The 15696-nt window shown below is 35.6% G+C and overlaps 1 protein-coding gene across 4 annotated transcripts; it reads right to left on the bottom strand.

Moving 5' to 3' along the window:
• Positions 2917-14422, bottom strand: LOC109711495 (ranBP2-type zinc finger protein At1g67325-like). 4 transcript variants are annotated; one of them, XM_020234569.1, is made up of 10 exons: positions 14257-14422; positions 13783-13828; positions 13558-13673; positions 12708-12987; positions 12267-12337; positions 11865-11916; positions 11657-11766; positions 10583-10613; positions 10143-10294; positions 2917-3306 (listed from the first exon to the last, which is right to left on the bottom strand). In XM_020234569.1, exons 1-10 carry the CDS (start codon positions 14263-14265, stop codon positions 3289-3291), a joined length of 885 nt encoding a protein of 294 aa, XP_020090158.1. In that variant the 5' UTR covers positions 14266-14422; the 3' UTR covers positions 2917-3288. The 4 variants fall into 4 exon arrangements, with proteins under 4 accessions (XP_020090158.1, XP_020090160.1, XP_020090157.1 ...); XM_020234571.1 differs by lacking the exon at positions 2917-3306 and adding an exon at positions 3313-4201; XM_020234568.1 differs by lacking the exon at positions 2917-3306 and adding an exon at positions 9079-9396.

Below are 15696 nucleotides of genomic sequence, written 5' to 3'. Positions count from 1 at the left end.
TCACTGCCCTACCACGGGACTAGAAATTTGATAAGCTTCCCACGCTTCCAATTGCCTATCTTTGAAGGGTGGTGATTGGGGCCTGCACGGCGCCATGTTCGTTTTGGACTATCACGTTAGTCGTGTGATCAAATAAATTCATGTAGGCTCACGCAAGCTTTTAAATGCTTAGTTGGAAAAAAAAAAGCCTATAAAATTAGAGAAATGATTCGGTACTTTATTATTAAAAAAAAATAAATCTTAACCATTGATTAATAGGGGATAAAGATGTAATTTTAATATTTAGCAGGTAAAAGGATTACAAAATTAGTGCCTAAATTAATTACCCTAATTCAGGCATTAATTAGGCATTAATTTACGCTTTTACTTTAGAAATTTTAGTGATTCTAAAATTTAGGCACTAATTTAAATTATAGAAATTTTAGAAATAACTCTATTTCTAAATACATTAAATTTAAATATTAATTATTAAATATTTAAAATTAAAAAATTAAAATTTAAGTTAGAGAAATTTTGTATTACTATTTAAAAAATTTGTAATGTTGAAAAATATTTTAATTCAACATACTTAATATGTTTAAGAAATTTTTAAATTTCTATAGTTTAGACATTAATATTGTATCTCTTATTTAAAAAAAAATTGAATGTATTTTATATGTTTAACAAAATTGTGAATTCATCTTAGACATCAATTTTGTATTACAAATTTTAAAAAATTGAATGTGGGCCAATATGTAAATTCAACATATTTAATATGTTTAAAAAATTTTAAGAAATTTTCTAATTTAGATATTAATTCTTTATCACTATTTAAAATATAAGCTGAAAACAAATAAAATTTAAAGTTTAGAACATAAAAAGTAAATAGAAACCTCCAATAAATTTAAATAGTATTGTGCAATTTAAACTAACCAATAAATAGATTTAGACTGTATAATTTAAATTTTAAACTTATAATAAATATCTAGAGTTTTACTAGAGTAAATAAAATTAAAAATATAGATAAATTAAATAAATTTATATTGAACAAATCTAAGCTATTTGTATATTTTATTAATTTGATCAATACAATTAAATTTGATTTATTAAATTGATTTTGACTCTCATCTTTAAATTTTTTAAATTTTTAGTTGATTTTTAAAATTATAGTTTGTTACCTTTTGGTTTACAATTAGCTTCTTAACTTTTATTATTCATTTTAATTAAATTAGTATCAATGATTTAAAACCCGTATTGAACCGATTGATTTGACCGATCAAAATTTAAACTATTCTATTAAAGATCTGATTTCAACCTATTAAACTAAATAAGATTAAAAACAATCTGGAACCATTAAAAATAATAAACGTTTTAAACAGAATGACATTTTAATGTTAAAGCTAATAAATATTTTAAATATAATTTTAAATATTAAAACTAAAAGGATTAGGAATTTCTGTTTAGAGAAAAGGGTAAGGAATTTGAATTCGAACCCCGCCAACAATTGCAAGACTTATTTCTGAACTCGACGGATTTCAAAAATCCATATCTAAACCCTAAACTGACCAATTTTTCAAAACCCAAAACAAAACCCAAACCCGAAGACGAGAACCCGAAACCATTATTTCTCTTTACCATATTTCAAACTATTTTATATTAAATTTAAATTTTTAATATATAAATTTGAATATAATATTAAACTTTATATATGATTCGGGTCGGATTCAAGATGACTATAGATAAAATTCATAGTTGGTCCACAAAATAATCTCACGTTTTTGTCAAATAATTTGAAACTTTTCTTATGCGAAATGCCAAAATATGAGAGGAAAGATAGAGAGAAAAAAAAATTTGATAATATAGTAAAGATAAAATGACTAAATTGCTCATGTTTTAAAAACAAAAATACCATTTTTCAAGATACCTGATAACCGATACCTCTCCCAAAGTGACCTGCTATTATATGTCATAATTTTAGAAAAATTAAATCTGAACCGTTGAATGGGAGTGAATGAACGATAACNCACTTTTAAAATTTTTGGGCCTTTTATAGTATAAAAATAGTACTTTTTGGCCCGACATTACCAAACTAGGCCTATGTCACTAATAAATTAAGGCTTAATTAGATAAGCCTTAACATTTTCGTGATATTTTCTCCAGGAAAAAAAAAATGCCAGATACAACTTGCATTCAGTCTAAACCCAAAACCCCACCTAAAAAAACAAGCAATCAACATAACATTATATAAAATCCATCCTACGTTCATAAAAACTAAAACACTAAAACCTCCCAACGCAGGATTAAACCCACAAAATATAACGAACCATGAAGCCGAACAAAAAGAACAAAAAGAAGATCTCAGAGAAAACAGAAGCGAAAAATTCAAAAAAGCTAACGCATTTCACCTTCCAACTACTTCCCAGCTCCAGGTTTTCAATTCTCCTACAGCAGAAGAGAACAAAAAGGTTCCTTTTTTATTTATAGTTGAGCCAAATTATACTCTCCTTAAAAGCCCAATCAAAACCAATAGGTCAGCCAAAAAAAAAAAAAAAAAAAAGGCATAGAAGCATTACTCATAAAATTAAAGGAACAGATATTAATGCTAACACAACTACAGGAAAATGAGTGTAACAATCTTTTCTTCTTTTTGAAAAAAACACTCCTAATTCATGCATAACATGCCAACTTGCAATATGTATTATTCATTTTCTCAAATATTCCGTACAGCTGTACCTTTAGTGAAAACAAGCAATCCACGTACCGAGATGCCATGTAGAATTCAATAAACATATCAACCTTACAGATGATGAGATCGTATGAGTACGTTTTTAAAGCAGGTAGGATGACAAATAAAAACAAATCAGATAGTTTTAAATGCTAGCTGGCCATGTAAGATTACTTGAAATAACTCAAAAGCCTCTGATTTGATGTCCCCAGTTTGACTATTCTACAATTCCAAATTGCATGTGATCCCTTAACAGAAAAAGGTTTATCCTCAACGAGTTCGATACAACTTGAGTCAATGTAGGATCCCAAAATTTACAGTGCTAAAAATTTGATAATTTCACAATAACTTTGAAAGAAAAGAAAATAAGACACATTCTGCCAAATCTACTACCAAGTTCACAAACTGCCTAATCTACTACCAACTTTACAAACTGCCAATTAAACAGGCAACACGATGCAGATGCAGCACAAAACAATCATCAGCCTCAATACAATTAGGAGCTTGAAGAATTCAAGTATCCACCCTCTACCTACTGGTCAATAAAATATCACACGGTAACATCTCCATCTTCAACCCCTCCACTATGAGTCTTCTTTGTACTAATGATTCCATGCAAGATTAGTAACAAACCAATCCCATTATGACATATAAGAAATAGGATGGTCACACAAAAAATATTACGATTATTTCAAATATAAAAGATGATAAATAAAACATTGTTGATGGGTGAATATTTAATCGGATTGTTACAAACCTTACATGAAAATAAGCAATTCAGAAAGTACTTTCTGCCATTCTAACCGTTCTTTTTCAAAGTTCTTTTTCAAAGTCTTCTCTGTACTAGCGATTCCACATAGGTTTTATACTAATCCAATCAAATATTATCACACAACATAAAATTCAAACAACATTTTTTCTCTACCATCTTTTCTACTTAAAATTACCATAGTGTGGTTGATTTGACCTCCACAATTTGGTATGTCATAATGTGATTGACTTGTTATCAATCTTATGTTAAATTACCGGCACATTTTTTTTTAATGACAACAAACGCTACTAGCGTAAATCAAATTGTTGTGAACCGGATGCCAAAACCAACAGGCAAAAATGGAGGCAATTATGGAACTAAAGGCGATAAGATGGATGACGGCAGCAGAAGAAAGAAGTCGACGACAAGATGAGAGGTAGGAAGAGCAACTTGCACCTCAACCAATTCAACCAACCAAATAGTGGAGTCTAATCTCCAATGAACAGTGCAATAGCGACAACAACATGCAACAAATACCTCCTTAGTTTGCTACTATTTACTTATCCCCATTCATAACACCTAATCTGGTGAATACATTTGTAATTCCTCCCACAGCTGGAAATCATCTTGGTCTCATATTCAGCAGCTCTCATTTAACCCCTTTTGAAGTATTCTTCTTTAACAGTTCCTTTCCAGATATATCTATATTATAAAACACTTCTCTCATGCAGATCATTTTATTCTGCCTATTCAAACAATAAATGACTATCAATTCTCAATATTGCAATCAAGCATCATATATTTGTATCTTACATAGTTCTTGCTCACGCTAAACTTAGAGCTAGTACTAAAAGCTACTAGTTATAAAAAATAAATTATTGATTATTCACCAATAAAACTAGTGATGTATTTGGAAGACGATTAATGCTACATTTGCCTCAGTAGTACCTCAAAATACAATTGATAAGTCAGCATTGTACATATGACAGTTAGTTAATGGTTTAACTTTTCAGAATTTCTAACATGATATTAGAGCTGGATATCAAACTCTGAAAAGCTAAACCACTAATAAGCTGCCACATGTGCAAAACTGACCCATCAACTGTACTCTGAAGTATATTATAAGGTACATAAAGCATTCTTCTTACTAAACTTACCATATCATATTTCAAAAATGTCTACACAATGCCTACAAAACATATTATGAATAAACCAGTCCATGATAGGGTGAAGCATAGATAAGCACCACTATCGAAGCTCTTTATTGACATCTCACTTCACAAAAACCCTTCAGGTTATATCATCTACCCAACACTGCATTGCAAACCAGTTTTTCATTGATTGATGATTCATCTTTCTAAAGGTACACCAAAGACTCCTATTATTTTCCATCAAATGACTACATCAACATCAATTCAGCCTCCAAAATCCACCTTTCACTCACAAAGAGACCAATGAGGACAGTAAGAACAAACTTCCAACTTTTCTCATTTTCACTATCCAGCGTCTACATTGCAATTGCCAAGAATAATTTCTAATCTAATATAAAAATGAGTGAATCCTAAAACCAGAAACCAAATCCTACCTTTTACAGACAGCCATGATATACAGAATTAACAAGATAACCAGCCCATGTACACATAAAAATCAAGATCAGCAAAAAAAAGATCACAGACACAAAATAGAAGACCATACAACAATATATAGTGGAGACAATAATGTACAGTCACTGATCCAGCTAACAACATTCAACAAGAATTACTATCAATATTTTGCCCCATGAAGAGCATGGGTTAAATGAAAAGGACACATGTTGGTTCATATAAAAGGAATAATCTATGAGAAAATTTTATGCAAATAAGAACTTAAAAGCATCCTTAAAACAAGAAATAGAAGAAAAACTAAAACTAAAAGCAGTTCGCAATGCTAAGCATCAACATAGCATAAGGTCAGCACAAAAAAGCTAACTTAAAAGTATCCAAATCTCAGAAAAGAATAGACTTGAACTGGCCCATTATGGATCTGAAAGCACTTGCCCACTTATTTGACATATGAAAGCAGCTTAATTGTGATAGATGAATGCTAAAGCAGAAGAGTATAATAGTACAGCAATTGCGAACTCATGATCTCCTAGTGTAAACAGCAGCATATGATGCTAGTAATTGAAAAAAAAAAGGGTATACAAGATATTTGGCTACAAGCCTAAAAGCAACAAATTCTAGGATACCAAAGTAAGATATTTAGCTACCAGCCTAAAAGCAACATATGCTAGGATGCAGGTGTATATACACTACAGATATAACTCAATATTAGACTCTCCCATTGCAAGCTCCCAAAATTTGCTATATACGAAATTTATGAATTTCAACTCACTGTACAAAGGCAGGCACAGCCTACTAACTCTGCCAAACCTACAATCAAGTTTCCTAAGTCTTTAGTTAAACAAACAAGACAATCAAGATTCACCACAAAACAAGGAGCACATAAAGTAGTAGAAACAAAATGAATCTGTTTCTTCCTTCCACCTCTTGGTTGATAAAACTGACATATGGGTCTTTGCCTTAGACCCCGCCACCCAACAGAAAGTCCTTCTTCTATGTGTGATTCCATATGGGATTAGTAACAAACCAATTACATTGTGACATAGTAGGACGAGGAACATTCTGATAATTTCAAGCAAAAAATATGGTAAAAAAATATTATTAAATGAGTTTCAAAACTAGGTGGCAATGTTTGATTGGATTGCTACCAATTTTACATGAAATAAGTAGTATTGGAAAGACTCTCTCATTCAAAACATCATTGCCAAAAAGTCTTCTCTTTACCATGATTCCCCATAGGATTAATAACAATCCAATTAATCATTGCCACCAAGCATAAAAAACCAATCAATATATTTTTTAGACCACCTTTTAAGTAAACCTAATATGACATATGGGATTGGTTTGTTACCATTTTTATATTAAATCACTCATAGAAAGAAGACCCTGAAAGCAGTAGGCACTGTTGGAGCCGATTAAACAGTTGTGGACCAAGTAAAAAATGGCAGTTTAAGTAGGGAAAAATGCTGAAGCAAACAAAAATAGCATGAGCGATGGTAGTAGAATAAAGAGGTGCGCTTTGACAGCATACGAGGCAAGAATGCAGGAGAGCAAGAATGAGTTACTACAGTTTGACCTATGATAATTAAACCCTATGGCACCTCAACCTAGTGTTTTACAATGTGCGACTAGCATCTAGACATTGTGCACACAACCACACACCTTGCACCAACTCAGGCAAGAAAGCTCTCTTCCAAGCACACACTTGACCAAAGTGCGAAGGGCACAAAAGGAATGCCTCCATGAGGTCCAAGATCAATGGGTATGGGCTATCATGATAGATTTGGAAGTTTTATGGATTAAAGTTTTTTATATTTTTGGGCCATCAAGCTTTCTTATGTATTTCTGCATTACTTGTTAATTTCAAATGAGTGGTTTTTTTTTTTGATAGATAAGGTAATTTCATCATTTTTGTACAATATGAAGTACATCCTTTTGGCTTTATCTACAAGTGCTGTTTTGTTCTTTCACACATGCTATTTAGTTCTTTTTGTCTTTTCATCACTTTTTTGTTTAATGTAATCTTTATGAATTGTTTATTATGATAATTTGATTTTAGAGCACTCTTAGTGTTTTCTCCTATTCTCAACCACTTATTTCAAGCAATTAATCCATATGAGAACCTTCAACTCTATGAATTACTTTCCAAATTTATCTATATATACACTTTTATCAGGAAGATCACTTCATTCCGTATGTTCGAACAATAACTACTATCAGGTAGATATACAGCAATACTTGTCATATGCCTATATCTTATCTAGTTCTTGATCATTCGTTCTGCTAACCTTCTACCATTTTTCACTACTTAAAAGTAATAAGTAGAACTAGAGTAAATTATTTGATTATCCGTCAATACAACTTACGATGGATTCACTAGATTTCTAATGCTTTGTGCACCTTAGAAGACACCCCAAAATGCAGTTGATGAGTCAGCATTGTACCTGAAGCAGTTAACTAACAGTTTAGCTTGTCCAATTTCCAACATGTCGCTCAAGCTAGATATCAACTCTAAAAAACTAAACCACACAAAAAAAAAAAAAAATCGCCGCATATGCAAAGCTGACTCATCAACTACATTCTGGAGAAAATTCTATGGAACTTATAGCATTCTTGTTACAAGATTTATCATTTCATTTTCTTACAAAATCTGCTATTGCATATAGATGAAAGGATGGAAAGCGTCATCAATAAGAAGTCAAAACAAATATACCCTAAACAATACCCCTTCATGTAATTATATCACCCTTACACTATAAGATAGTAGCTTTTCGTTGGTTATATAACAATAACTATCCTATCCTACACACTATAGCAAAGCAATTTCTCATTAGCTAGTGATCCATCTTACCAAATTGTAGTCTATGCCTTCCTCCTACTTTCCACCAAATTACTATACCAATATAAGTTTGGCCTCTCAATTCCTAATTTCACTGACTAATAAACCAATCATATCACTTAGTACTTTGTCTGTTGAGAGTAGAAGCCTTTGAAGTGCCTCTGTATAAGCCTCAAATAAATTGCCACACTGCTGAGAATTTGCTCTTCGTAAAACGGAAACTCAGAACACGATATAGGGCAAGAGTATGTGCGATTTCTAATTAGCATGGCCTACAAACTCTCCATGCAAAGTCAAATATATCAGTGACAAGAATGGGAGGGAGTTAGAAAGTTCATGCTACCAACCTATCCGAAGTTCTCTGCAAGAGTATGTGTGATTTGTAATTAGCATGGCCTACATAGTCTCCACGCAAAGCCAAATATATCAGTGACAAGAATATGGGAGCGAGTTAGAAAGTTCATGCTACCAGCCTATCCGAAGTTCTCTGCAGTCATCATACCATCTATATCCATCCCACATTAATTATCCTTCAACACATTTCAATTGCTTCATTTTGAAGATTGATAACAACAACAATCACGATTGTCTCCAACGTCATTTATCATTGGTCAACTAAACTATAGGAATCCTTGTCTACCAAGTTTTCCCTCACTATTTCAGCAAAAGATGCCTTTTGTTTTGCTTCTCCTTTTAAAGCACCTTCAAGCAAGGATTAAAGTGCCCATCGGCACGGGCCGTATCCACTGTGCCGTATCGTGCCAACAGGATATCAATACAATACAGCCTCCGTGCCGATGGCACAACTTAAAACCCTCTATTCTTAAAATTAGTAGGTAATTTTCTCAACAAAGTTCAAAAGATTTGATAGAAATATATAATAAATAATTGGCATATTTTGTTGCTAAAGAAAATAAATATTTCATGCCATTATGTGTCGGCACACATATTTTTTTGACCGGCACGCATCGGCACAGCTCGGCACGCACCGTGTCGTACCATACCGGCAAGTTTCCAGCACGACCCCGTGCCACGACACTTTAATCCTTGCCTTCAAGCTAAAACAAATTAGATCCAACTCAATGCTACTCTTTTTTAGGTTCAATAGCCATATCTAACTATTCTAATCAGTTTTCACACTTTATAGTGCATAGAGCTTATCCTTCATGGTCGCAACACTTAGTTTGAAATACAATCTTTCTTCTTCTAGTTATTCACCAAGTTACCAACTAATGAAAACAATCCAATATCAATTTCTCATCTCAGTTTTATCATATCTTAGTGATTGGTACCCATTGAAATAACTCTCTTACTACCCTTCTCATATGCTTTCATGCAAATAGATAGGCATTATATATGTCGTTGGGATGACCAGTCTATCACGGCCAATATGCTCAATAAATAAAAGGAAAAGAAATGCACAAAGCAGATTCACGGGCAGAGCACCGCTAGCAATTACAGGCCATCACTGAAATTTAACCCCCTCCAACTGCATCCTGACCTGTTAATGGCACTGTTCACGCTACAACAGAGAATTTTCTGGCATCCAAAGATTTTAACAGATGATAGCTCAATAAAAAGAAAAGAAGTAGAAGTACACATATATTTCAAATACATAGACCAATGTGAGAAGGAGCAAAGAAACTGAAGTAACCAACCGAAAAAAATTGACAACTACAAATATCCATAAGGTATACCACAAAATCCATCATAAGCATAACCAATATATAGCAGATAATAGACGATCTAAGAAACAGAACACTAAAAGAGACAATATTGCTAAAGAAGAACCAGAGTTTTCCCCATGGAGTAGGAATCGAGTAATTTGACCTGCAAAACCACCAGTATCTGGCGCGCCAAACTTGAAGAGGAAGATCTTAAAGGGAAGACACTTTTTAGCACTAGTACAATGACCGACTCAGATGTCAAGAAGGGAACCCAGAATGACCGCCGCGACTAACTACACATGACTGACTGACTTTTCAGACAATCATACTTTGCAATGCTGACGACGACTCTGAACCTTCTGGACCCTCTAGGACTCACTGTAACATTAAGCATATCGATCAATAAATGCATCCAGAAGAGAACAATAGCAGAGAACAACAACAAAATCTTCACAAATGTATTATAACAAGAACAATAATAATAAGCTTTGAAGATATTGTACCATTTTACAGGCTTAATGCTCAACTTAGAACAAATGAAGAATATGAAAGCGCAAGGAAATAGATGTATAGAACACACCTGATCATCCTCCTCAGATGCCTGACCATCAGGATTGTCTGCCTGAGGAGGCTTTTCAGCACCACAATTTTGTCGGTTACACTTGGTCCGAAAAGGATAATTAATGTTGTTACACTTCTCGCATTTCCAGCTACCTTCCGGCATTTTTTGTTCTTAAAAGTAAAAATAATAGTAATAAGTAATAAGCAGATTTGTTAAGACCAACAAAGAGGTACAATGAAAACGCAAAAAAAAGAGAGAGAATTACGAAGAAAAAAACTCTGTAAATTAAAGATCCAACTTTTTCTACTTTATAGGAACAAAACTAAAGTATTTTCCAAAAGCTCCGATAAAAAGTTCTTTTTATGAATCTTATTTAAGTACATTGGATCCCATTGTCCCAAATAACTGTAATTTCTAAAGCATACGCCCAAAAAGTACAATTCAAGTGCTAGACTTACTGGAACCTTTTGAAACCTCAGATTTTGAGCCCTGCAAAAAAATAGATAGGATGATAATACTCCGTGAGTAAATTTCGAATCAAATCATAAAGCAGTCTAAGAACTAATCAAGATAGGTGAGCAAATTAGCATCTTCGTTGTTCCTTATAATTATCATTTCGCCAACAGAAACCATCAACTTCCGCAATCAACATTATAGGGATTGAAGAATGAGGTTCAGCTCTGAACTTTCCAACTTAAAAAACAAAATCCAAGTACCCATACAATTGATTGTGAAAATTTTTAACAGAAATCATTCATTACTTTAACCCAGAAATATGTTAGAGGAACACTCTAGCTTTAAGAACGTTTGCATTACAATGCTTGCATAAATGGAAAAACAACAGAAGAGCACAAATGGTCATGTGACTCATGTCAATCCAGAGATGCAGTTTCCTGCAGACACCAGATGAATAATTCTGGCATTTAGAGGACCTTATGAACCAGGATACAATTTAGTGATACAAAATATACACTTGGTGACAATGTATACAGACTCCCTCAGATACAGGCCGTTCAGGCCCTCGAACTATATTTTTTAACGAGAAACAACCCCTCACTTTTAATTGCTTTAATTTAATAAATTTCCTAAATCAAATCATAGATTTGTTAATGGCTCCATCAGGTATCAAACGATAACAGTTGAGTAAATTCGCAATTCCATTAGCTGAATAGCATTCAGAACACTTAATATTAGCGGAATCACAACTTGGTTTAACAAGATTTTCAAATTGATAGATGGAAAAGACTTAAATCAAAATAATTTAAAGCCAAGGGGGGTGTCAATCAAGAGTCAAAGGGAGTGCCACACCTTTACAAAAATATTAGCACTCAAAGGGAGTGCAATGCCTTTCTTGCTTTGTTGAGGTAATACAGTGTAATTGGTGCAAGCTTTAACTACCAAGAGCACTATTAAAAGTAACATAATGTTGTATCCATTTACATCTCTTCATAATTATAGCACGTCAGAGGGTTTCTATCTTATGCAACTAATGTGCTGAAGAGCAAGAAAAAGCATCAAGATTTTGGCCAAACCTGGCTTCCTGGCCTTGGGGTGTTGCACTTCCTCATGTTGCAAATGTTTCGAAAAGAGAAGTTGTTGTTGCCACAATTAGGACACACCCAATCATTATCTCGTCCCACTCCTGTAGTGATTCAAATAAAAAGGAAAAAAGCTTAGACAGAAAAAGAAAAAAATGGCATCACTGAATTTCCTGCAGAAGTTCAACCTTCAGATACATACCTGAGGCCTTCTTTTGGACACCGTCATCAGGATATGGCCCAGGCCTTACTCCCTAGAGATTAAATAAAGAATCACTGGCACTAGTGATTATGAATTTTGCAAATACTGAATAAAATGAAACATTAGAAAGCGGCGATGCAAAATAGAAAATCAACAGAATCTCCAATGGCATGCGGAAGCGTTATCAAATAAGAACTTTGCAATATTGGATAAATGCAACATTTGAGAACAATCATTCAAAATGGGAAATCAACAGAATGTCCAAGAGCATGCAAAGCTAATGAAGGATTTAGAACAATTCAAAGTAATCCTTTCCTATACACTGAAATTAACTTTGCCGCAATAACTGACATTTTCAGCATGATAAATTAACTGAACAAAGTTTATGTGAACACAACTCACCATTGCACCATGACCCATATGCAAGCCTAACCCATATCGGTCTACTAGAGGAGGCACACCATACATACCACCTAAGTCATAAAGAAAAAACAGTCAGCTGATACTCTAAACAATTTGAAAAGAAAGTCACTTATTGTGTTTTGTCATTTGGCTTGTACTTATTAGTACGTAAAATTGGTAACATAAGATTTTTGGCACTTAAACTAGCATTGATTCATAAAGACTTTATCACAGGCTATTTAACTCCCAGGATAGGGTTAAAATATTCTTTATTAAATCTTACACAAAGCCGAATTTGAGGTTTCACTTAAAAATAAGCAACTAGCTCAAATCACTGCCATACTATGACTCATCAAACTATTGGCTTAATACATGAATATGTAGGTGATAAGAAGATAGACCAGTTCCGGTGCATTGCACCAAAAAAAAAAAGAAATATACCTGCTCCCATCATAGATCCACCAGAATAAGGAGGAGGTCCGGACAAATGAATTGGACCATAAGGGCCCGGACTACCAACTTGAAAGCGGCTTCCATAGCTATATGGATAAGCAGAACCTCCAGAAAAAGGTAAGTCGTATCGGGGCATTGCTGGCCCATTATAGAGAGTTGAACTGTAAGGAGAAGCACCAAGGTACATTGAGGATGGAGTCCCAGATCCTATGTAGGCTGCTGATGATGTGTAAGGTGGAGGAGTCTGAAAATGTTTTGGAGCTGGCTTCTGAAGAAAAAGTTGTTCACCTATTATCCGTCATGTGAAATTAAGACAAATTGAACTACAATCTTTGGATGTCCACATTGGAGCTACGGCTACCATGTAAAGGTACTACATATTAAATTCTTATGATGAACTAGAAATAGAAGGACAAATTCTATAAAGAAACAATTTCTATCTCTAAGCCATCTCTACCCCACGATAACTTCGGATAAAATTGATTTTACGTTTACAATTGTATTACACAATATCTTAAACAATTGCAGTGGTAATTGCAACACTGAGAGATGATTATCACAGTTACTGAAACAACAAGGGTTAACATGAGGATTCGCACCATTCCAAGGAACAGTCAGAAATGTAGTTCCCGACTCTTTCTGTGACAACCCGATTTAACCAAAATCAATGTACTCGGAATTTTCATTGCATTGGGCAGAATAAAGTGCATAACTTGAGTTATTTAAACTCAAGATAGCCAGCTTGACTTATTTTCCTGGCCTCTGCCAACAAAATAGTGCCTTCAAGAACTCTCAAGCCTCGCACGCCATTGCTAGGTTAGCTTGATGCCCAACTCACCGTATTATGATCTGCAGGCCTTGACTGTGTGCAGTTCCGCATATTGCATGTCGTCCTGAATGAGAAGTTGACGTTGCCGCAGCTAGGGCATGTCCAATCATCTTCCCTTCGACCACCTATAGATTTTCAAACAAAAGCATCGATTAATTTCCACTTTGCTCCATTGTACATGTTTCAGCAGCCAGGTAGTAGTAACTTGCAGCAAAAGAAGTAATCTGTCATTACCGTCGGTTCGTGCACGCTTTCCAGCAGAAGAGTTCCGGTTATCCACCTGATGAAAAAAGCACAAACATCATCGTCATTGTAACATTGATATGCCAAAATTTAGAGGGGAAAAAAAGGCGATTAACATAGATTTTCATCTCTGGGTAATCAAGATTAGCAACAATATCAACATAATTATTCAATAATTACAATCTACGTCAGATCTACAACATACTAAGTACAGATTTGCAGAAAAATACAAAACCTTAAAGCAAACGCAGAACAGATCTACAATGTGATAAAGAAACTGGAATATTTGATTGGAGAAACTAAAACCCTAGCCTTCGTGTAGAGACCTGTGCGATCTACAAACTACTTTGGCAGGTACCAGATTGATCAATAGCCTAATTAGATGGTAAACAAAGCATGAAGCGAAAAGACCTATTTATCGATCGGAAAAGAGGAGAGATACGAAGAAAGAAGATTTTAGAGTACCTGAGACATGGCGACTCGAGGGGAAGAGGACGGGATCTGAAAATGGATTTTGGACGCACCGAACCCGCTCTCTCTGCAGCAGCTGCGGTGGTCGAAGCAGAGAGAGAGAGAGAGAGAGAGAGAGAGAGAGAGAGAGTAGAAAGAGAGATAGCTGTGGCCTCCCGTGGCCTGTNTTTTTTTTTTTTTTTTTTTTTCCCCCTCTACGGATGATGAATGGAATACGGATGGAGTTGCGCCGCCACCGTTGCCCGCGCAGGGTTTGCCAAAATGTCACCAGTGGAGATTTGAACGGGTGAGATTTTCTGCGTTACGGTGGGATTGATCAAAGTCAGTGGGTAGGTCGGACCATGGAACCAGACACGGCCTTAAAGTAGGCCCACTAATCCGGGCTTTTATTGGGCCAACCTTTTCTCGCTCCCATTCATCCCACTAATCCGGGATATTTTATCTACGTAATAAAAGCCTATCTTCTTGATCGAAATCCGTAGGCCACGTTGGCCCGCCTCACCACGTACGTTTTCGACTGCAAAAGAAGATATAAAACTTTAAATATAAATTAAATTTATTAAGAAGTTTGACCGTAGAGTTCTGAGTTCAGCTGTTGGGAGTCAGAAAATAAAATTGTGGGAGTCTCCAGCATCGAGTCTTCTTCTGTAGTTTCGACTGCTCCGCCGACATGGCCTCCGAACTGGAGCATCCCTCTCCCACCGTCGCCGTTGCCGTCGCCGTCGCCGTCGCCGACGAGACTGTCGGCAAGAAGCAGTCGAAGAAAGAGACGAGGAAAGCCGAGAGAGCCCAGCGCCAGCAGGGCGCAAAAACGGCGGCATCGGAACCCAGCGAACCCACCCCCCTCGCCGGCAAGTACGGAGACGTGCCCGGGGAGCAGATCCAGTCGAGGGCCTTTACCTGCCGGGAGTGGACCCACGTGGGCGCCCTCGACGCCGGGAAGGCCGGTCGGACGGTGCTGATCCGCGGGGCGGCGCAGGCCATCCGGGCGGTGGGCAGGAAGATGGCCTTCCTGGTGGTCAGGCAGTCGGCCAGCACGGTGCAGTGCGTCGTCGCGGCCGGCAGCGAGGCGGCGGCAAGCCCGCCGATGGTGCGGTTCGCCGCTGGGCTCAGCAAGTATATATAAAAAGAATTTTTTAAATCATATATACTAATAGAAATTGAACAAAATTATAAAATAAATGATGATATAAATTCACAAACTATTTGTGAAGATTTTAAAAAAAAATTAAAATGACTATTTTGGGTCTCGTGTATTTATCAAATGTGTCGCTGTGTCGCTCTCGATCCCAGCGCACCGCTAAGGCGCTAACCTCCGCGTAAACCTAACCTGCAGTTTTCGGATGGAAACTCCACGAAAAGAATTGCTTTACGGAAAAATAGATGATAAGACAGGGGAGGTGAGCTCACTGGAGGTGACCAGATTCCCAAACC

Source organism: Ananas comosus, linkage group 6, assembly GCF_001540865.1.
Source record: "Ananas comosus cultivar F153 linkage group 6, ASM154086v1, whole genome shotgun sequence".
Classification (NCBI taxonomy): domain Eukaryota; kingdom Viridiplantae; phylum Streptophyta; class Magnoliopsida; order Poales; family Bromeliaceae; genus Ananas; species Ananas comosus.
Note: the sequence above shows the minus strand (reverse complement) of the source record. Positions and strands in the feature narration are given on the sequence as shown.